At 38.0% G+C, this 25,352-nt stretch overlaps 1 protein-coding gene across 2 annotated transcripts in view; it reads right to left on the reverse strand.

Annotated features, from left to right (window-relative positions):
* Positions 1-6,011: 6,011 nt before the first annotated feature.
* The window catches only part of LOC126236751 (cyclin-C), a 56,306-nt gene continuing 36,965 nt past the window's right edge, over positions 6,012-25,352 (reverse strand). Inside the window, exon 6 of one of the 2 annotated variants that reach the window (XM_049946288.1) lies at positions 6,012-6,423. In XM_049946288.1, coding sequence (XP_049802245.1) covers positions 6,221-6,423 — 203 coding nt within the window. In that variant the 3' untranslated portion in view covers positions 6,012-6,220. The remainder of the gene's footprint in view (positions 6,424-25,352) is intronic. The other variant, XM_049946289.1, reaches the window with a different exon arrangement.

Below are 25,352 nucleotides of genomic sequence, written 5' to 3' on the forward strand. Positions count from 1 at the left end.
GCTTTATTTTAAAGCACTTCCAATCAATCAAAAGGAAGTAGACAAAATACATTAAACAAAACTGTGGACTTACAAAAACATTAGGACTTGAATATACCGTCTATCAGTGAAGTGTTCTGAGCTATGTCAAATATAATTTTTGTGTGTGGCACACACAAACATCATTTATTTGCTAAAACACTAATCGGCCAACACAAACGTTGAATATTGTGTTACCGCAGCACAAAACTACGAAAGGTGACTTGGCAATGGAGGAGACAAAATACTGTCCACTGAAGATGCTTCAAAAGAGAGAAACACGTCTGGTCTAAATAAGTCGCTTATTACAGTTGCAGAAGAGGAATATATTTCAGTACCATTGGTAAAACTGCAACTGTGGAACAAAAACAAGAAAGAGAACATGAGTACCATTGTGTATGTGCCACACCTTTCATTGATCGAAGTGCTTTAAAATAAAGCCAAACGCGTCCGGTGTAAATAAAACTTTTATTACAGTCGCGAAAGACGGAATATTTCTCAATATTACATACGACACCTTTGTGGTACTTAAATTAAATGAGATATTGTTATACAGTAAATTTTATATGAAATTTAGGTACCTTGTCCACATTTCATTCTCAACATTGTGGCAACTAAAATCGACCATACGGAAAGTATACTCTATGGACTTCTACCTCTGCAAACTCTTCAAAATTTCGTGCAATGGTTTACTACATTTAATGCTGCATAATAACTGCGTTGAACATCGAAACAAAATTAAGTCATTTATGGGGGGGGGGGGGGGGGGGGGGGGGGGGAGGTATCAGTCAAGAAGACGTGTAAAAATCAAATTTTTGGGCCAAATAGTTTTTGTGAAATCGAATGATAAGTGTGTCAAAGCAGTGGGAACACCATGTGTCTGCACAGGCGAGCAGTGCAGTGATGACAAAATCGCGCACAGCGCGGAATGCGGGGAGCACGTGTCTGCAGCAGCGAAAGGGTTAATGAAGAGACAAAGCACTAGAAATTTCAAAAAATTGCATTCAAACGAATATAATTCGTGAAGTAAGGCACTTCGATATTGTTTTTAAATAATGAAAATATTAAGCACCGCACAAGGTATGAACTCATAACCTTTCGCGTAGAAGCCCAACACGAACCGTTACGCTAATGCAGCTCGCCCGATTTCTGAACGCCATGAGGACTCTAACACATCATGCAAAATATTGACAAACACTGTTGGTATGACTATGAATTACTCATGCTTCATCGAAGTGCAATAGGAAATAAACAATTACCGCTGTTCTTTATTGCGAAAAAGCAGTTCGTGAGATTGATACGAACACCTTTCCTTGCTATCGCCTGAATTAGGAGTCTTATTGCTTGTTTGGTTTAATTAATTAATATAATATGAAGCAATTGGTATAAAGAATACTTTTTCTAAACTTTCTATACAAGAAAGTCTGCTATCAAGACATTGCTTTTGTTCTATGACTTTATTTATGACTGAACGTTTCTAAAACTGAAGACACTCCTCCATGCTCTGCACTGCAGTCGAGATCTTGCAACGTCGTTCTCTGTTCATTGGTTGACTGTGTTTTGTGACGTCAGATGCGCAGAACGAACCTAAACTCAGCCGCCAACATAAATGACGCGCACTTTAGTTTTCACAGACAGTTGTCACTGGGGATTATACAGAAGTGGGACTTTGGAAAGCAAAATGTATTTTATTTTTATTGATCAACGTAAGGAATGTACAAGGGGTGGACAAAACTGCTGAAACACTGAAAACACAACATATTACCATGCCTGTGTAGGAAACCGGTTAGCTTTCAAACCATCTTTCAGTCGTCTCAGAATGGATGAATAGAGGTTCTGTATGGTTTTCAAAGGAATCTTATCCCATTCTTCCTGCAAAATAGTGGCAAGCACAAGAAATAATAATGGAAGTGGATAGCAATCACACGCTCTTCTATACAAGGTACACCACAAAGACTCAGTAGGATAGAGATCTGATGACTGTGGTGGTTGAGTGAGATGTGACAATTCAACCCCCTGCTCACAAAACAAGTCCTGGACGAGTCAGTCTTTGTGAACAGGGGCCCTGTCATCTTGTAACACAGCATTACCATTGGGGAACACACATTGTGCCATGGGATGGACCTGATCAGGCAAAATGGTCCCATAATGCTTCACAGTAATGAGACCTTGCAGAGTAGCCATGAGGCTCGTGGAATACCACAATATGATTGCCTACATCACCATCAAACCCTTACCATGTTTCACTCTTGGGATTTAAACTCAGCCCAAAGTTGAAAACCATGTGAAACAAGGCTCATCCAATCACACGACTTCCTTCCATTGCTCCACAGTCCAGGTTTCATGGCTTTGGCACCACATTTCCCTATTACGGGCATTTTCATTGCTGATATGTGGTTTTGGAATTCTAGCTCACCCTGCAATTCCCAGCTTGTAGAGGTCCCTTCATGTTGTTTTGATGCTGACGGCGTTCGCAAATGTGACATGCAGTTCTGCAGTGACATTTGCAGCTGTCATCCTATTATTTCTAGTCACCATCCTCTTCTGCGACCTTTTGTCATGATCACTCAACATAAACACTTTCATCAGAGTTGTGACTTAGCGGGTGACATTTTTCCACTTTCCCTGTATGCAGTATAAATCTTTGATATCATGCCACTTGAAACATCAAACACCTCGACTACTCTAGGTATGAAAGCACCCATCATGTGAGTACCAACAATTTGCCCATGATCGAATTCATTTAGCTCTGACATAAAGTACTCACAACTACAAAGAACACTGTTTTGGCCATGACTGATTCCTGCTACATATTGAGGATATTGCAAGGTACTGTTTGTGTTCAAATACAATAGCACAACCTGCAGGCTTGACTAGCATCTGCATTTATGTTCAAGCAAGCATTTCACGTGGTGTTTCTAGTAACTTTAAAATCTTATGTATTTCATTTTGCAATGTTAACTGAATATTCACAGCTCCATACTGGATCAGCTGGTTTGCCAAAAGTGTTCACATTTGTAACAGTGCATTGAATGAAGAATGAAAAGTCATACTTTTAAGCTGAAAAATCCTTCACTGATATACTCTCGCAGTATTAGTGAATCAAGTGAGAGTATGGAAGTAGGTGGCTACTCTATTTCTACAGTTATGTACTTTATTGTGTTCTTCACTGCCACTTCTCCTTCACCTTGTCAGCCTTAGCAGTCCATGTACAGTACAAATATGTACCAAAAAGCCATGTGCGAGCTTGTGATATTTCAAACAGTCATACCGCGGGTTCTATTGATGACAGAAATAAGGGGTCAAGATTTCTGGATAGCCCTTGGCCTAGCAACCATTTGTATACTTATTGGAAGAATAGGCACACTGCAGGTATGCTATAGTACAGGGTCAAAATTAAAATATTAGACACTTTCCCTGGCCCGGGGAGATTGAGCAGATCTGTTGGTTCTTTTACATCAGGTATGATCTAGGATGTATCTTAGGTGCCTTATAAAAGCACCGATTGTTTACAGGCATTTCCTGTATAAATCCCAAAAAACCACGACTTTCGGGTACAAAGAGTACCAGTTGTGGGGATGGCAACTTCTGTAATTTATATTTATGGCAGATCATAAAAATTTTTACCATATGTTCTTAAGATGATATTCTTGGGGAGCTTTAAAACGTTTTTCGGTATGATTATGCTTCACCAAGATCCAAAGGTTCAAAGTAACCATACATATGCACATAATATCCAGTCTGAGGCGTAAATGTAGTTTTTACTGACATAGTGAGCAGATGGAACATGTTCTAGGGTAATCACAAGGGCTCTGAGGTCACCAAATGATGTTTTTAGCCAGCATTTTTCACCAATAAAATTTTATGTTGCACTGTCTCTGTATAATGGGCACTTGATGCCTGTACAAATATGCCCAAAGTGAACTTCCTGGCAAATTAAAACTGTGCACCAGACCAAAACTCGAACTCAGAGCCTTTGCCTAGCCATGCCCAAAGTGGTACAGCAGTGACAAGAAAAGGGCTAAAAAGGTTCTTAACATGCTTTAAAAAACCTTAAAATGACTGTCAAAAATTACTTAAAATTGGAAAGACTGCAAAGTCAGGAAAATACTTCTAACAACATTTTTGCTCTCTTAAGATACAAATCATAATCCAGGCATTTTCGATGAACTGTGATTGATACGCAAAGTATCCAGAAAAAAACATAAGGCAAACAATTTTGTGTTAATCTTGTATTATGCAAGTTATATATTGTTTATATGTGTCCAAGTATACTAGATTCTCACTAACCCCACCCACTCCTTGCAGGTACAGGCGCTGAATAAGTGGAAGTGCCTGAAATTTTGTTTGGACTCATTAGGACTATATTAAATCCAAGGATACATTCATTTCTAAACATGCCTCGAATCTTTATTTGTTGTAATGATGATACACAACCCCGGCATGCAACCTATTTACAAGCATTATATTCACACTGCATGTATCTGGTTGTTGCATAATGTACTCCAGGAAGATGTCTGCAGCTTCAGCATCAGCAGTGTGAGAAATCTTTATGCCCTCTCCTTTGTCACTTTCATTATTACTATCAAGAGTTTAGTGTCTATAAAAGTGTTGAAGGAAATAAACTGTCAAAACTTTACCAACCTATAGTATTCGTTTTATATAAAGAGCACACCCTACCATAGCAGGGAAAAGCAGGGAACCAGCACAAAAATGCTCCTCTCGGAGCACAAAAAGGCAAATATGTTCCTCTTCAAAAGACTCTTACAGAAAAGTGTGAACCAGCTGCCTCAGTCCTCATTCCGCCTTCCTTACCGAAAGTTTTGGCAAGCCAGCATAGCTTTTTTTTCTTTTCTTTTTTGTGTTGAATGAGAGTAGCAGAGAGAACAATAATGGTGGAATAGAGAGGGGACAGTGACTGCACGAGAGAGAAAGTGGTAGTAAACAAGAAAGATGGATGAATACAACAGCAGTGGGAGCCAAAGAGAAAGGGGATATTGATGGTCAGTGAGAGACAGTAGCAGTAAAAGAGAAAGGAGATAGAAGCAAAGGGAGTGTAAGAGAGTGGAGACAGTGAAAATGAAAAATATGGACGAGTGGAGACCATACATAGGTTTGGAGGGTCTGAACCTTTCCACACCAGCACGCTTTACCACATAGGTATAGGGAAGGATGCATTCTGAATCAAAATTTTAAACACTTGGGTGTAAAGGACAAAATAAGTTGAATACTACACAATTTTTGATCTGTCAAGGTATGGTGGACAGAGTAGCAAGGAGAAAGAAAGACAAAGTGAGACAGTGTAAGTAATTAACTACACAGAGAAACTGAGTAAAAGGATTTAGAATGTTCCAGGTTAAAAGAGCATGAACGCATTATTCTACATGCCAAAATTTTTGGGAAGGAAGGCGGGATGAGGACTGAGGCAGCTGATTTCCCACTTTCCTGTCCGAGTCTTTTGAATAGGAATATATTCAACTTTTTGTGGTCTGATAGGAGCATTTTTTGCCGATTATAATTCATTAATATCAATTGACATTTTATTGTAGCATGACCACATTTTACACTAGGAAAGTGTGTTATGATTTGTTGAATGTATGTGATGTTTGCCCTGAATATCAGTTTAAAAGTTTATGGCCATTTTTTGGAGCACTAGAAGTAATGGTATGGTCCAGATTTGTTGTAAATTATTTGCTACGTATTCCACATCACTTATTCACTGCAAAATAAATCTCACTCTTAACTTCTGGGTACAGTGTGAAATTATAGGGAGTTAAGCATGAACAACTGGACTATAACACACAACCCAAACTACATATTGCAGTGAAATCTTCAGTTCTCCTGCAGTGTGCAATGTAGGCAACTGGATGGGATGGAGACAAAATATTGCATGAAATATGAGCAACAATGGCAGGGGCTTTGGAATAACTCAGTCCAATAAAGTAACAAGCGAATACGTTAAAAATATTTTATTTCTTAAATGCACATAGTGATATAAAAGAGTCAGGAGTACATACTCAATATCTCAGATATCACAATTTCTGTTTCATCAAAAATGTTTAACATAAACATTTGGTCAATTATTTTATAATGCATAATGCATTATAATAATTAGTACAATAATAAAATAATGCTGCCGTTCAATTCATATATCTATATGTATCACCATGATTGTTGAATGCCTCTAAGAACCTTAAGTTCATTATCTGCTAGGTTGTGTTTTGGGCTTAGGCATCTTGGCAAGCAAAGCTTGTATATCTTTCTTCTCGTCATATGATTTCCATAGCTCAAATAGGTTAATTACATACCTAGCAATTTCCTGTATTTTCTCTATATCAACATTCAGCTCAGCAAACCACGTTTTTAAGTCCTTGTGGAGAATTACACAAGCAATCTGAAGGCACCCTGAAATGCAGATAATTATAATTAAGAATTTGTATTTAGCAAAAATACACTAAACTTGCTGATCAATGAAAACATTTACTCCATGCACAAGTTTCGAACTCATATTTTATCAAGGGCTTAAATACAAACATATGCTGACTGTGTGAGGAGACTTTCTTTGCTTACATCCCAATCTGCCAGGGGACATGTTTTATTGTTGATATTTCTAAACTCAAAACTGTGTATATGTCCATTGCAACTGGCATTTTTGAGCTAGGCAGCTTGTCACTTAAATGTTTGTTGCCTATTTTAACTATCAGAAAAGGTAGTATGGAATCTGCTGAATATGAAGTCTTAAAATTAAACTCCACCTATTTCAAAACCCGAGAAAGATTCACAAAAAGGTATATTTGGAACACTGTTCTCTACGAATGCAAAATGTGAACAATGAGATTAAGATACTTTACACAAAGAATTCAATGACATTATAGTGTCATCTATTTTCAGTTCTGTAACCATTAAACTCAGAAAGTTTCAAAAGTAAGTTCATATGAGGCCTACAATATGGCTAAAATCATACTATGAAGTGATAGGACACACGGCCAGTCACAGTGGATGAGCAAGAAAATCTAGACTGTGGGTAATAACCAACATCACAGCTGAAAAATATTTTATACTGCACACAATTTGTGACTGTGGTAATAGACCCTAAACAGATGCCTTACACAAACATGAGATATGAAATTAGTAGTACCACAGGCTGAATCTCATATCATATTGTTAGAGTGAAGAAGAGTTCACTCATACTATACTACAAGGCAAGCAGTAAATGATTGATGCAACATTTTAATAATACTCTTAATTAGGCCTGACCTTGTATAATATTTGATGACTTGTTAGAAGATATTTCAGCGAGTGTGCAAACTGCAGACAGTAGAGCATGATCCCAGGATATGTTTGTGAAACTGCCAGCAGTTCCACACAAGTAAACGATGAAACTGTGTATAATATTTTCTCATTTTAATAGAATGAGATAATACTGCATTCAAAAAGCAAAGGCATTTGAACTGGTTTGCAGCGACAGAAAAGAGGCAAGTCTTCAAACATACAAAAACAGGCAAGTGGGTGGAAGATGAAGTGGTATCAACCAAGGAATTTAAAAAACCATACTGAACATCAAAATTAAAGATAGTCAGCACATGAGAGCAGAATCTGAGCCATTTTTCGCTGCTTTTAATAAATAATGAATGTTCCCCATTCTTCTCTCCGTTTTACTGTATCTTCTATTGTGTCATTTCTATGTAGTTTCTTTTTCCCCCCTCTTTTCTTTTGATCTTTTACTTCTAAGGGATGTCTAAGGCATTCTGATATTCAAGATCAGTTATAAGATCAATCCACTGAATTATAAATCTTTTTCCCTGAAACTCATTTATAATTTTTTTCGCATTACATTTTATATTACTGCAGACAATAGTCAGGTAGACTTTCTTTTCTTACTTTTAAAAAAGCTTCTGATAAAGTTGCATACTAATACAAAATCAATAAGCTATACGTTTATGTAAGATCAGATGAAAAATAAAGCTAAACTGAGACAAACCAAACACTATCAAGCATGTATTAGGGAAGTGCAGTACACCCACTTAATTAAAAGACAATTCTCTGATTTACAATAACATAATATCTTGTGAGGAACATTGTAAAAGTTGAGAATAAGCAGAAAATTTTTGCCTGTAACAGAAATTAATGGTTTACCAACTATGCACAAATTCACTGCAACACGTGTGGAATCTTTACTATGCTGAAAATAATTTTGAAACTGATGTAGTTCAAAGGATTCTTTTGTAATGGGTTTATTTTATTGGCACAAGTGTTGTAGATACACACAATAGACTCCTTATGAGTTCTACTGGGAGGATTTATGCTTCCCACAACTAACTGTAGAGAAAATAATATGAACTGTCTTCCAAGGGAATACACAGACAATATTAACTACTAGCTATTTGTGGATATCATGTAATGGTTTTAACGGCAATGTATAATAGAGTAGGTTACATAAAGAAGAACGCAGCAGTGATTTTAAGAGGAATAGGAGACACGGAAAATGCACGTGTTATAAAGTTTTCTTTACCATACACTGCAACAAATGATTGTGTGTTATCCCTTTTACAATGAAGCATGATTTACATGGGACACACAATTTCTGCTAAAACTGTTTATCACAATCTGATGCAACTCATTACAGTGCAGTCTCCTCTCCCCTTCAAATCAAACCTTCAGTTTTAATCTCTCTGTGCTGGCATGGGTGTCTTTTTCCCTGTGCCTAAGTTTTGGGTCTTACAACTTTCAACATCTTTGTTGTTTTATCATAGTCCAATATAATAAGTCACACAACCCCCACAGTGTTTTTGCTACTTCGCTACTGCAGCACTGCCAAGTGTCTGGCACATATAAACATACTGTGAAATGGTTGTGTATTGTGTATGTGGAGTGCAGAGGAACATTTAAAATGCAAATGCAGTCTTATTTCAGAGTTTATTGTGGTGCTATAAATTGTAGCAGCAATCAAAAATATAACATCACTTTTCTGATTTCCAAGGATGCCAAGAGGCACCAGTACATGAATAATACATGCTCATTTTAGGATGGTTAGTTATACTTTAAGGCCTGTGAGAAAATATTTAACATTTCCATTCACTCTTAATGTCTTCAGAACCACTTTTTCGGGTGTTACTACTGTATAAATGTCTGAACGTTTCTCAACTGCAGATAAGCATATCAGGCTACAACTGTATACTATGATATATTTTTCCAGTTACCTACTAGACTAAGTGAGGAAATGTGTAGGTCCTTTTGTAAGTAATTGATATGGCCATGTATAAACTGCCAATAAATAATTAGAACTGGCAGGTCATAAGGCAGTTCATGAAAGCAAGGAAACATTTTTGGTTGCATTATGCTATGTTATGTGATCTAAAAGTGGCAGTTATAATAGTTTACAGATAGTGCTAAAATGTTTTGTAGTACAATATACATGGATTTTTCCCATTGAGAAATCTTTTATTTTCACTTAGAAATACAAGAAGCGTCAACCTTATGATGAAGGACACACAATATCTGTACAAGAATATCAGGATTTATGCTCTCCACTTTGAGGCATGCTGTTTATGAATGCAGGCAAGAAGAAATTTGTGTGGAATGGAGTGGCAATATCATCTGATCTACCAAACCAAACCCCAGATATTTCACTCAAACACAAATTGCCCAACAGATGCACTGTGCTAGTACAATAGGAGCAAAAAGCATCATGCTCTGTGGATGTAACTGATGGAAGTGAATTGAGTACAGCAGTATGTGCCCATAATACACACCCCCGTGGAGGGGAGGATGCACTCATTGATTCAGGTGCACCACTCATTGATTCATCAGGTGCACCACTCAGTTCATGTAAGGAAGAAATAATTTAAAGAAACAATTGATCACCAGCAGGAGCAATTGTATAAAGCTGCTAAGATTATTCATTTGTGACAAAGATGCATATAGTTTAAAAAGTACAAGGAGCGTTCATTAAGTAACACAACACTTCTTTTTTCTTGGCCAATTTTGGTTGAAAAATGCAGACTCTGTTGTGGGACACCATGGATTACTTCCACTTCAACCCCTACAGTTTCATGAAGTTCTGGTAGATGGTGGTGCTATATGTAGCCTTCAAGATGACATCTGTAATGGAGGTGCATTCCAAGCACAGAGCTGTCATGGAGTTCTTTTGACAGAAAACCAGAGCATCACAGGTATTCATGGGCACTTGCAGAATGTCTACGGAGATCTGCCAGTGCCCAAAAGCACAGTGAGTCATTGGGCAAGGCATCTGTATTCACTGCAAGAAGTTGCACAAACTTATCCAATTTTCTGCATGGCAGCCATCTGCACACAGCTGACTCCTGCAACTTTGAAATGAGTGAACACTCTCATTAAGGTGTTTGATGGATCACAATCAAACACCTCATTGCTCAACTGGACGTCTCTCTCTTGGTAGAGCTGATACACCCTTCCACCAGTTGGGGTACTCAAAAGTGTGCGATAGCTGGATTCTCCGCTGCCTAACAGAAAACCATAAAGAGCAATGAAGGACCATCTGTGTAGAATTGCTTGCACATTATGAGGCTGATCGTAACAATTTTTTGTCAAACATCACCACAAAACTTTATTGAACTGTTCTTTCTTATCCACCCTACAACCCGGATCTCCCTATGCTCTGTAGCCTCAAGCTGTGCTCACCATTGGATGCCTCCAGTCCCATCCTATGTTCCCATTAGCAGCCAATATTGTGGTTTCATGGTATACTGCACCTGGGGTGTCAAATGCCGTAAACATCATAGGTCTTTTACGACTTAGAACTCAAGTAGTTCCTTGTGAGATGTGTTGAGGCATCATTGTGAGAAAAACTTTGGCATTTCATAAATGTGAAATATGTTCTGCTTTTTAACTAATAGTAGCAATACATTTGATAACTGTAATGAACAGCACATCTACTTCAGAGACCATAATAAGGATGATGGAACTTTTGGTAGTTTAATTGTGTGCAGTGAAGAACTGAGCAGTTTCTTGGTAAAACATGAAACTGTATTGGCTAGTATCATTGAGAAGTGTGTTAATAACCATCAGCACAATTTTAAGATTTTAATGGAAGTTGGGTCATTCCATGCCAAGTGGTCTAGAGATTACTGCATGACCATCATGGATTTTTATAAAATTTTGTAGCAACAATCAATCACATATATCCCCAATTAACATTGGTAAAGTTTCACAATAATTAATTCAATACTCCAGGAGATGCAGTCATTTGTTTGATCCCACAGTGCAGCTATCAACAGTGCACCCATGAGTTTTTGGCAACTTTGAGACATATCTCCAGCAATATTTTCTTGAAAGAAACAAAACTAGACCACATTGTACAACTTCATGCATTCTCTTAAGTGAAGTAATAAAAGAAAAAATTCCTGAGTAATTTGCGTATGGAAGATTTAAAGCAAAGTCAGCCAACAAAACAGACACTAGAAAAAAAGTGAAGTTTTATTGGCACACAAAATGGGTTATGCCAAATTTAAATGGATGCAAAATCCCCAAGATTTGTGATCCTTTATAGAAGCTAAAAATATGAGATGCTTGTAATAGTTTCCACAATGAAGCTGTCTCAAAACCTGGCAGAAAATACAGAGATTCTGTTCATATGTGAAGTATGCTAGTGGCAAGACACAATCAATACCTTCTCTGCCCAACAGCAATGGAAATAATATCAATGACTGTACTGCCAAAGCAGAGTTACTAAACACAGCCTTCTGAAATTACTTCACCAAAGAAGGCAATGTAAATATTCCAGAATTCAAATCGAGAACAGCTGCAAACATGAGTAACACAGAAATAGATATCCTTGGAGTAGTGAAGCAAATGAAATCACTTAACAAAAGCAAGTCTTCCGGTCCAGACTGTATACGGGTTAGGTTCCTTTCAGAGTATGCTGATACAATAGCTCCATACTTAACAATCACATACAACTGTTCACTTGAATGTGGCTGGATTCCTGACTTCCTGTCAGAGGGGTCACAGTTCATAGTAGTTGACGGAATATCATCGAGTAAAACAGAAGTGATTTCTGGTGTTCCCCAAAATAGTGTTATAGACCCTTTGCTGTTCCTCATCTATATAAATAATTCAGGAGACAATCTGAGCAGCCACCTTAGGTTGTTTGTAGATGATGCTGTCATTTATCAACTAGTAAAGTCATCAGAAGATCAAAAGTAATTGCAAAATGATTTAGAAAAGATAACTGTATGGTGCAAAAATTGGCAATTGACGCTAAATAACAAAAAGTGTGAGGTCATCCAGATGAGCGATAAAAGCAATCCATTAAACTTTGATTACATGATAAATCAGTCAAATCTAAAGGTCATAAATTCAACTAAATACCTAGTAATTACAATTAAAAATAAGTTAAATTGGAAGGAACACACAGAAAGTGTTGTGGGGAGGGCTAACCAAAGACTGCATTTTATTGGTAGGACACTTAAAAAATGTAACAGATCTACTAAAGACACTGCCTACACTATGCTTGTACAACCTCTTTTAGAATGCTAGTGCGCAGAGTGGAATCCGTACCAGATATGACTGACAGAGTACATTGAGGAAGTTCATAGAAGGACAACAAATTTTGTATTATCACGAAACAGGGGATAGAGTGTCACTGAAATGATACAAGATGTGGGGTGGACATAATTAAAATAAAGGCGTGTTTCACTGCAGCAGAATCTTCACATGAAATTTCAATCACCAAATTTCTCCTCCGAATGCGAAACTATTTTGTTGACGCCGACCTACAACGGGAGAAACGATCATCGTAATAAAATAAGGGAAATCAGAGCTCACACGGAAAGATATAGGTGTTTGTTTTTTCCACACTCTGTACGGGATTGGAGTAATAAAGAATTAGTGTGGTGGTGGTTCGATGAACCCTCTGCCAGGCACTTAAATGTAGATGTACGTCTAGATGTAGCTTTTATATCTCCACAAGTAATTGTGGGATATGCCAGAAACCGTGCACAAAATAACTTACCAACACAAGGACCTGCAATATAAAATTTCACTCTCCTGCTGCTTTCCAATAGTTTACAAAGTGAGCGCAAAGTTGATGATTTTTCTAAAAATGCCACAAATGGCAAGTTTTAGCCCACTTTTACAAAAAAAGAGTCTGCCCCAAACTATTTTGAACCATTTTCATTAGGAAGACCATGTTCTAAACCACCTAAACAACTGTATTTGGTTTTGCAGTGCAAGCACCAATGACAAGATGGAGGTGCAATGAAAATGGATCCATATTCCGCTTGTACTCAAATTAAATTTTGCATCTTTCATTACGTTCTACAATTGTTGAGTACTATGTGAGGAAGGCAATATCAAAAGTCTTGATGACCAGAAAGTGAGAAAGTCCTAATAAATCTAAAAACTTAAACAGGGGTGCCTTTTGTCACTATTCATTGTGATGTATTTAAGTATGTTTTTCTGCTATAACTACAGAGTCAAACTGGTAATAACCTTCAAAGTTTAACTGTGCATTACCAAGGCAATGGAGATGATAGTGAAATTGTTGCTTATCAGCTGCAGCATACATCATGTAAATAGCCAGCAGATTTTACAATGTGTAAATGTGTTTTACATTGTATAAATTTTGGTGAAATTCGCAGCAGACTTCCTGACTTTTCTTATGGAATGGATTTATAGAATTATCAGTATGTCTTTTTATTGTGTAATGCTACTGATATGCTAGTTTAATTCAGGATAAGGTATAGCATACTTTGTGTTACCATATTTTGTGGTTAATGTGGGTTAATGTGAAAAATTAGTGTAGACAAGAAAAATTGTGTAAATGTCACACTATGGCCCATGAAGCCTTAACCACTATTAGTTCCTTTTAAAGGAGAAAACCAGCATCCCTATTGTCATAGGGGTTTCTGTACAACAGGTTCCCAAACCTGATAAGGATTTTTTTAATGCAGGATCCCAAACTGATGATAAACTTCTGTAAGTGCCAGAGGCCAAAGCTTGAAGAGGTCTCTTTTAGGATCCTAACCTTATGTTTACTTCAAGCTACTTTAATTTTTTATAGGTTTCATTAATTTGCTGCAGAATGTCATGAGGAAACCTATTCTACAGACCACATAATGTCAATGATGCAAATGTTTGGGGAAAAAAGTTGTAATAAAAGAGAACACAAAAAGTTAGACTTTTGAAATAATGTGCTTCGATAATTCAAGTCTCGGAATTATGATTTTCGTATAAATTTGAGCTGCATAAAAAGGGGGGGGGGATTACTGTACTGCATAGAGATCCTCGACGTTTCCCCCACCCACTCATGGCACAACACCTGCCAAACTACTCACTCCCCCTTTTTGCGTCTTTGTCAATGACCTCGCGCATATGCTTCTCCTGGTATTTAAATGTATACTCAGCCAAACCACCTGTTGTAACTGATGTTTTACATTTGACGTTGTTGATACAGTATAGAGATGTGTTTAGTTTTCTTTCTTGACTGGTTTTGTGTGTAAACCTTCTAAAAATGAGTGCTGTAACAAAGAAAAGAAATTCATGTCTTTGATTGTTAAGTCAGAAACATTGAAACGATAAAACAATTTGCACTCGTATACTGTGACCACAAAGTTACTGTTGGTGATGCGCAAAGAAAGCAATTTAAATTTGAACAGTTTTCCTCAAAGAAATGCTCTGAAGAATCTGTCAACCAAAAACTATATAGAAGTTGGAGTTTGAGATAACAAGTGAGGCTTTTACATGATTTATTCTTTTCAACTTCCCTACATGCATTTCGACAATATGAGTTTTCAACAGTTTGAGGTGGTCTTGGTCCCTTTCACCTCGAACTGTCAAGACTCTGCTGTACCTCAAATTATTAGATTCACAAAAAAGAGAAAACTATTTTTTTATTGTATCCCTTATTCCAGTTCAGTTTTAGAAAAATAATTTTGTAGAGTTGAATGCTGTAGATATGTGCAAATAAATAAATTAAATCAAATTAAAACAAAAAATAAATTACTTGCAGTTTAACTGACTCAAGCTCACTTCAGTCATCAAGATTTTTGAGATTATCTCCTACAGAGAGCGCTAAACAACTTTAGAACATAAAAGATATCAGATTTGAGTAACAGCAGAATATTGGCTCTCCAACTTGTCGTCGTTTTTTAGGGCCTTATATGTTTGCAGTTCAATACCAAATATAGTTTTTGGGTGGTTTTGGAAAAGTGAGGCAAAGTTGTCATTTTTGACATTTTTAGAAAAATCGTCCACTTTGCCCTCAATTTGTATACTTTTGGAAAGCTACTACATGCAAATTTTCAGGTGTATTCCGCAATTACTTCCGGTGATATAAAAAGATAAGCTTCACATTTTTTCAGAGAGTATATTTTTTCGGGCAACTTTGCTTCAAATTAACCATATGCAAATCATTCAGAAATTTCTTTTAGTATTTCATTTAAAAGAGCACAAAAGGTTGTACAAGACGGCATAGTTTTGTGTCTTTCAATAACATATTTCCGGAGATATTGTGCCTTGAAGTTGCCAAAAATGCGTGGGCTATGGGGTCAAACAAATGACTATACTTCACCAAGTATTAAACTGGTGAAAGTAAAACTTTACCAATGTTCATTGGTAATATATGGAAATGTTCCCACAAAATTTCAGAAATATCTGTGAATGGAATTGCCCAGTTGCAGGTTTTCCTAATGGCTGTTGTGAGGAAATAAACCTGCTTATTGTAAAGTATTTTGTAAGATTAAGAGTCTATTTCATTATCAGATTCAGGAATGATGAACTATCACAAAACGAGAAGGAAGAAAGTACTTGCAGTTTCGGTTGTTGACATTTTGGGTCCTGAGCCATTGCGCGCAGGTATCTACCATAAAGACTGGCTGATTTTAACATATTTTAAACTACTACAACTCATGAAAGGTTTCAGTTATAGCAATAAAATTACTCTTATTGGAAAACCTAGACTTTCTTGTTTAAAACCACGTATAATACCTTTCTCTTGAATTAATACATACTTTTGACAAGCGTTATTATTATAACACTGTTTTTGAAAAAAGGAAAAATTGATCAAAGGTATATTCACTGTATTTTCTAGAAGGAATTTTTTTTTTTATTTTACACAAAAATTGTAATTATGATGGATACAGTATGTCTTATCCAGTAACCTTCTGTAACTATTTTAGGATGCAATTCTGCTCTTTGTGTGGTAAATTTTGAAGCACGGCATTTTGCACAATGCTACTTTACATTCACTACACTGGTAGCTTGTGACTTTTTGCCACACTTTTCCAGTCAGTTTTTTTCCTCTCAGAGACCACACTACACACTGCTTTTGTTTCTGTTTCTTACCTACTTCTCTCTCAATCTTTTCCAGGAAATGATTTCCAGTTGATAGTCTTGAGAGTCCAGATGGACCAGGTTGGGGTTCAAGATCTTTGCTTTGTGCAAGATCTGCACAGATAACTGTCATGAAGTGAGATGTTGTGAGGCGTTTTCCAGTAACCTTATTGTATAATATGCACGAATTTACAATCGCCATTAGTATAATATGGAATGCCAACTTTCTCCACCACTTCACAGTTCAATGTTCACAAATGCGCCGTATGACAATCGCTGATCTGATAAGTCAACACCAAACTTGTTTTTATTGTAATCCACTACACAGGCTGGCTTTGACTTCTCTCTTCCTCTCTGATCAGTGAAAGTGACCATCTCAGCAGTGTGCCTTGTACTTATCATATGCACATTTCTTTTGTCCTTCCAACACAGTGCTAACATATTTCCTTTACGCCTGAAAATAAGTTCACCTCGCTCAAGGTTCGGATCTTTTATCGCACGAGGCAATCCCTGCCGAGATTTTCTTGTTGTTCCCACAAGAGCAGTTTTTGCAGCTTCCAGTTCTGAAGCAAGTATTGGACTTCTGTAGAATCTGTCCGTAAACAAAGTGTAGCCTTTTCCTAACAGTTTTGCAAGCAATGTCTTTACCAGAGTCACTGTGTCAGACCTTTCACCCGCGTAAACAGAGAAATTCCAGATGTAACCTGTGTCAGACTCGGATAACATGTACAGTTTCATACCGTATTTATTTGGTTTTTGTGCCATGTACTGTTTGAAATACACACGACCTCGAAATTTACACGCCTTCATCTATTGCAATTTTTTGAGATGGTGTATACGCACACTGGAAATTAGCACACACATTATCTAGGAGGAGTCTCACCTTGTGCAGTGGGTCATAGCCAGTTTCTCCTTTCCTCTTAGCTAAGGAATTATCACTAAGGTGGAAGTTTCTCAAAATAGAAAGAAATCTGTCGCGGCTCAAGACGTTTGGACAGAAATTACACGACACAAGAGGGTTCTTGGACCAGTGCTCTTGTATACGTGGCCTCACACTTACACACATATGGACTACAATTGCCAGAAACTTCCTTATTTCCAGAAGTGTAACTCCTTTCCACTTTGATAATGAGCAGGTGGGTGAAAGGGAATTTGTGCTTCATAATTTCCTGATGCATTGTTGAGCATACAGATTAGTTTGTTCCTTTATATGTTTCATCATACTGTCTGCCAGGAAATATGAAAAAAATTCTAGAGGTGCACTGTTCTGGTCTAAACTGACAACATTGCATATTCCGGATTGTCCTGAGAAGATATCTGGTCCACGATCAGTAGTCGTCCAACCTTCCTCAGAATCGGTGCGGTGCGCAGGTCTCGGCTTCCCCCTCGCCGTCAGTCTCGCTCATTCTACAGCCACAATATCGACGGGATTACTTGCTGCCGAAGTGCTTGGACACCTGCTCTCCTCTTCTGAATCTATCAGAAGAGTAGTATTTGCAAATAAAATCATAATTACATACTGAGAGTTTTTTCAGTGACAATCTGAACAAAAATTATACATGTTTTGTTGTCAGAGTTCTTTACCTGAACTGCCACAAACTTCTTCTTGAACATAGACCACATCATCATCAGAGTCATCTACAATATCTTCCTCTGACAAATCAATGTCACTTTCTTCTAAATCACGATATAACTCGCGAGCAATTTCTTCATCCGTCAAGCCACGCTTCGCCATGTCGACGCTATTGAGACCACACGGGAAAAAAATCGCTGCTCACAAAAGCATGCCTGCACCATCTAGTGACCAATACTCGAACTACAGTCCATGCAGCACCTCCCACACAAGCGGGAGCCATAAGAACACACAAAGAAAGGAAGGGGAAGAACGAGAACATGTGCCCATAAAATTACGGGCGCCGGACTTTCGGGCAGGCCGCGTACGCCTGTATTTTTACGGGCGTCGGCGCCTAAGTGTTAACACCAGTTATTATTTGGAAGAAGTATTATATGTTTGCTCAGCCAATTACTGTAGTTCTTTATTTGTAACCATATTTCCTTTGCTGCCTTTTTAATGCTGTTGATTTTAATACTGAACTGTTTCCTTAATAACACTATCCCAACAGCTGGAAATGCGTGGAAGAATCTTCCTGCTGTTATTTTCCACAGGATGACTGATGCCAATACAATGCTCTGTAAAAGCAGATTTCCTCAGATGTTGTAAGTGTGTGTGTGTGATCCTTATCGTCAGTTCACTGATCCTTGATGATCCTGATGGTCTGACCAATATATATGATGATATGCCACAACTGCACGGAATGTGACAGACACCTGCCTTACAAAATCAAGATCAGTCTCTTTGAATCCTAAAAAAGTGTCTTAATCTTGGGTGATGGTTAAAAAACACATTTCACATCATATTTCCACAAAATACGGCCAACTGTGTTGGAAATATCCTGTGTAACACAAAAAGACTGTAGCCTTTGGTGCTACCTTCATACTATCACCACTCATGGGTTGGTCGATAGTGCATTGCATGTCTGATTTGTCTTTCATTACAACCATTCTGATGAAAGGGTGGGCTACCTCAGCTGACAAACTTTCAGGATCTGACATGACATGGGTCCTGTGACCCAGTGTACAAAATACCTCTTCATGCTGAGCCTGATGGTAACAGTTATCAGCCTGCAGATACAACTCTGTGTACACTGACTTCCTATAAATGGCATGTCCCAACATACCATCAACCTTCCTCCTCACCAAACACATCAAAGAAGCGAAGGTTAACATCCTTTTGCATCTCTATCATGAAATGGTTATTCATCAGTTCCAAGACACATTCCTTGAAGTCTTCCATAAACAAATTGACAGTAAGTAGTGACAAATGGCTTGCTATTGTCAAAATATGTTCATTATATCAACACCAAACCTAACCTCAATTAACCATAACCAGTCAGACAGAGGACCATGAGTGAAGAGAGAAACTGCATCACAATGTACTAAAATATCAGAATCCTTCAGAGGCATTCCCTGTAATTTCTGTACGAAATCCAGCGAATTCTTAATGTGATGCTCTCAACAACCTACCGGTGGGCTCTACACAGTAGCAACATATTTTGCTACACAATATGTTGGAGCACCAATGTTACTCATAGTCAGTCTAAGAGGAACACCTTCCTTATGGATCTTAAAGGCTAGGAGTGTCATTACAATAAGAATTAAATCTCTTGATAATCTCCTGTGACAAGGAACTTTTCTTCAGGAGATTGTTAGTCTGTCTCTCAACACTTTTTCTAAGGTCAGCACTGATCCTACAATACACTGTATCAGACAGTAAACACTGCATCTCCTGAACATAATCCTGCTTGTCCAGTACCATATTCTATTGAGGGACACTGGCTTGGCACCAGTCATTCTATGTGATATAACAACATAAAGAGTCTGGCATGCACTTCCAGCTACTGCAATAGTGTTATTAAGGAACCAGTTTAAATTAAATTAGCGAGTGACCTTATAAACAGAGATGGCTTTCTGGATATTCTCTGCAAACCAGTTTTAAATTCCCTTACACAGCACTTCCCGCCTGCATTTGTGCCTTGAAAATGAAAATGATAGGGTGTGCACCCATCAAAATATCAGCAGTTGTTGAAGATGTCATCTTACTGCATTCCTATAAGTTATTCGAACATTCTACATACCGGGAGAAACTCAGGTTTCACATTCAGTTGCAAGAGTCCCCAACAGAGTTCAAGCTATCATAAAGGTATCACCTCATATTGATATCCACTAACAGATGCCCAGATACTTTCGATGAGATAGTGTATTTAGTGTCAATGATAACTCACCCTTTTATTCTTTTAATGACAAATGTTCGTAAAGAAGAGAAAGCATAAAACAAGGATTCAGATACTGAGAAATTAGATGAATTAAGGATACTGCTGTAGAAGCAAGTTGCAGCCCTCATTTATTGTGAAACATTTGTGTCTGTGTAATGTTTTACAATGTCTCTTTAAAATACAATACAAATTTCTGTACTGTGGTGTACATTCAAATGCTGTTTTCAAATTTAGTGTGACACATTATAAACTTGTGTTGCAGTTTTAGTATTTTTATTCTGATTGCATGATTTTGCAGTCAATGCATTTGTCCAACCAAGGGGAAAAAGTCAGTTTACAGCAAACTCAAAATATGTGATTTTGACCATCGAAATGGAATGAAGACAAACAAGTAGTACAGTCTAGATAATTGTTAGTAAAACACAATAGACTGGTTTTAAAATAAAACATGGGTCAAGCATATGGTCCAATACCACCTGTCTGCCTTAACCCAATGTGCTGTGCGAGATCACGAGTTAACAATGCAAAGGATGTAAGTGTCCAGTTATTAAATGTTATCTGTGATTCACTTAGTAACTGGTGTAACCTATGATGACTGTAAACTACACTATTTATTCAAAATGTGTCACGGTTTACGAGGGTGTGGTTAGGGTGGAACCTTAAAGCACAGCTTAACTGTTGCTAGAGAAACTAGTAGCAATTATTCTTATATTCCTGTTTCTCGGAAATGTTTCACTGGCTGTTTACATATCTGGAATGATTTCCAAGGGTAACATTAGACAGGGATCTAAGAGCAGAATTAGATTGTTATAATGTTCTTTCTCACAATTATTTGGCTGTTTTTGTAATGTGGCAAGTCTGTTGATGGTTAGGTTAGGTAGGAACCTAAGTGCATAACTCAAAAACGCTGTGAGTGAAATGAGTAGTGATATTATTTATAACCCTGTTGCTTACAACTAGTAGGCTGACTGTTTCAAATGTGACACCATGGAGAAGGCGTATTTGAAATGGAGTGTTTTTAGGGGTCGTATAGGGGCTGTTCCAGCAGTGTGATCATGCTGTAAGGCATGTCAATGCAGAGCTGGAGGGGGTGTTAACGACTGCTGGCAGGGCGCACACTGTGATAGTGCCAGTGGGGCTATTGGGAGACGGGGCTACATTAGGCATGGTCTGCAACTCGACAAGTTTGGGAAAGGGAGGTTGGTGGAGTCAATCAGTGTGAGTATGTTGGGTGGGTGTACACATGGTGTAATACATGCTGTCATCGGCAGGAGAAGTAGGCCTTTTTTAGGATAAACCACTTAAAAATATCTCAGCTGTCTGAGAGACTTCTGCATGGTGAATGTTGGAAATAGAATGTACCACACTAGAGTGTGCAAGCACAATGGAGATTTGCTCAGAATTATCTATTATTCATCAAAATGTGCAGTCCAATAAAAATAAAATACATCAGCTTAAAGTTGAAGACCTTAAACAGCATCATAATGTGTGTTACTGGGCACTGGAGTAGAGACTATGAATTACAGCATTGATAGGGTGTTCACAAGGTTGGTTGGTTTTGGGGAAGGAGACCAGACAGCGTGGTCATCGGTCTCATCGGATTAGGGAAGGATGGGGAAGGAAGTCGGCCGTGCCCTTTCAGAGGAACCATCCCGGCATTTGCCTGGAGTGATTTAGGGAAATCACGGAAAACCTAAATCAGGATGACCGGACGCGGGATTGAACCGTCGTCCTCCCGAATGCGAGTCCAGTGTCTTACCACTGCGCCACCTCGCTCGCTGGGGTGTTCACAAATTTCATTTACAAACTTCTAGGAATTATAGAGGGGAGTGAGTACATAATATTTTTAACAGGAACCCATGTCCAGAAACATACCGTTTACATTCTATGATGATTTCAATTCAGACATCTAATGCATCCACGTCTGGTGATGGAAAGAGAAAAAGGCTCAGAGTTGCTTGTCCTGGCACGCAATAGGGTAGACAGTATGACATGTACCACAGCAGACCATCACCTGTATAGATTACTACCTCTGGGGTTATATGCAAAGTTTAATTTACGAGACTCCTGTAGAGACAGAGGAAGATCTGCTGGCACGAGTTCTGGCTGCTGTACTAGAAACTGAAGAGACACCAGGTGAGATGGATAGTGTGTACCCGGTCATGCTTCTTAGGTACACTGGTGTTCGGCACATTGAGCCACTGTTGTAATATATCAGTACTGTTATGTAAGTACACTACGCTGGATTGTTTTCTATTTTGGAATAATGTACACACATAATGTTCAAGTGTTAATACAAGCAAATGTGCTTAAGAGATAACAGATGTTTCATTATGTTTCCTGTCAAACGGACACGCCTAATTCGTAAAAAGGAAACAGTATGTTTCCAGATGTTCCCATTCAAAATATTATGTACTCACTCCCCCCTAAAAGCCTAGAAATTTATAATGGGAATTTGTGAACATCCTGCAGTATTATCATCATATGAATGTGCAAGATACTACTAAGGTTTACCTTGAAGGGTGGGGATTCATTATCTATATCAGAGGTGGCACACAATTTAAAGTGAGTAGATCTACCTACACTTAGTGTCTATAAACACTAAGAACTGTCAGCCATTGAAGAAACAAAGCTAGCTGATTACAAGAAGGTGATCAGTATGTGTATAGAGTAATGTGGACACTTTCTTCAATAAATTAACTAAAGCCTTGGAAGGGGTTTCCGTCCCCAAAACTAGCCTAATAGTATGTTGAGACATGAATATTAATACAGGAGTTCAGTGTGAAATTAGTAATAACTTCCTAAACATTTTGAGACTTTCGTTGTGGCACAAATGGTAAACACTGCCACAAGGGTTTGAAAAAGTTCAGCTTCAATTTTGGGCCATATACTTACAGACATTGACAGCGAAAATTGTAAAATACTAATTAGGTCCAGGCATTTTGTATTATTACTGCTAGACAATAAAGCTAAAGACAGGCTCAGTGAAACCTGCAAAACTGCAGGCCTACAAAAGCATTTTCTCAGGTCATAAGATACATACTTTTTCTACAGCATTGGCAAATCGAACCTGGTATGAGGCATGTACAGAAAGCAATGTAGATGTTACGTTCTCTAAATTTTGCACATTTATTAAATTGGTTTTTGAAGTGACATTTTCAAAAGTAGCTATTTCAACTGCAGCAGCTAAGGAAAATGGATGGACAACTGCGGGTGTGAGAAAGTCCTCAAATTTCTCAGTTCTTTGCAGAAGCCTAATCCACAGTTCCTTGAGCACTATCACAGGTATACAAAAATATACAGGAGGGTACTGCTTGGGGCAAAACATCATTCAATGACACATTAGTATATAATGCAGAAAATAAAAGCAAAGTTGTGTGGAGCGTTGTACAATAAGAAACTGAGAAAGGTAGACAAGTATGACAACATACAAATTAAAGATGGAGATACTATAAGAAAGTCCTCAGGAATTAGGGAATTTTGGAAATATTTCTCTGATGTTTGTGGAGAAGCTGCAGCAAAATCTTCCTAAAACACATGTAGCACCCACAATGACTTACACAACAACCAAAGTGGAAATGTTTCCAACAACAGAGCTTGAAATTAAGAAGACAGTACAAGAATTGTAAGAGGTCAGCAAGCATAGATGAAGTTCCTGTCTCTGACCTGAATGTCATACAATGCCCATTAACAAATACACAATAAAAGAATTTAATGATTATAAAGAATCCTCCTCGATTGCAAACAGAAACCAGATGTTGACCTAGGTTTCGGCGCGGATAACCACGCCTTCTTCGGAACACACTAAAACTACAAACTGCCTAAAGAGGCATGATCCAACATTAATAGAGAATGCCCAAAAGGGCAAAAGATTTGCATAAAATGCAAAATAAACGGTACGTGTGTACCATGTCAATAGCTGTACTAGCTCAAATGTCAGAAGCAAGCTTCCTCACCCCACCAGTGTTTGGTGGGCCACGGGCTCTCAGGTAAACTGAGGTGGCGCCGAACTGACCATCCGTGACACCAAGCGACCGCATCAATGCATCGGCTATCTTCTGTGTCGTATGGTAGAATGTGAAGCACTGAGCAAGGGTCATTAACGATGCAGTCTTTGTCATACCATAGATGTTTAAAAATCTCCATTTCTTCTAATATGTCTAATTTCATACCCTTAACTTCAGAATAAAGCAGCTCGGCACTGGCCGGGGGATTAGGTGCGTGAGCCATTTGTATAAAATGTTCCCTTAATTTTAGTTACGACGGCTGCCCTTACAAATGTGGGCACACTAATACAATACACAAGCTTTTTTCTTTCATTTAACGCCTTATAATGAGTGATTCTTGTACATGTTCCCAGTATTCTCACTTCTTACACGCTCCAATATTTCTAATATGGTCCAAATAGCCATTCCACTTAGTTATTATTATCGAAGTTGAATATGGTGATGCAAGTCCAAGTCCAAGTCCAAGTCCAAGTCCAAGTCCAAGTCCAAGTCCAAGTCCAAGTCCAAGTCCAAGTCCAAGTCCAAGTCCAAGTCCAAGTCCAAGTCCAAGTCCAAGTCCAAGTCCAAGTCCAAGTCCAAGTCCAAGCTCTGGCCTAAAATTAGGAAATAAATCTTTAACCTTTTTTAAAAAATGTTGAAGTGGCGTCGTACGTCTCTTCACGCATATACATGTAACTTTGCTACCATTTTGGTAACGCCTGATAGCACTAATCACTTTGACCTCTGTCAGTCGATAGATAATAAGGGCAATGAAAGCAACGCTGTACGTCCTTTCACGCATGTATATTAAGCCCATTACATTATTTGACCTTTCACGTCAACAGATATTAGAACATAAAGGTAGTTTGTCTGTTCCAAGCTATACGCGTTCACAGATCTCACTTGATTAAGCTTCATGCTCCAATATCTCAAGTACCTGATTTTAAGAAACTAGTTTAGCTTTAGGTTCTTTTTACACTATTTTGGTACATATCTGATAGCACTATTCAAAATTACCTCTGTCAGTCATTAGGTATTAAGGGCGATGAAGGTGACATTGTACATCCTCTCACGCAATTACATTCAGCCTGTCATACTATTTGGACCCTTTTCTAGTCAATAGCGCTTAGAATTTGATATAGTAACTTTACACGCCTATCCAAGCATAGTCATCAAATACTATCACCAACCCCAAGTCATTGAA

Source organism: Schistocerca nitens, chromosome 2, assembly GCF_023898315.1.
Source record: "Schistocerca nitens isolate TAMUIC-IGC-003100 chromosome 2, iqSchNite1.1, whole genome shotgun sequence".
Lineage (NCBI taxonomy): Eukaryota > Metazoa > Arthropoda > Insecta > Orthoptera > Acrididae > Schistocerca > Schistocerca nitens.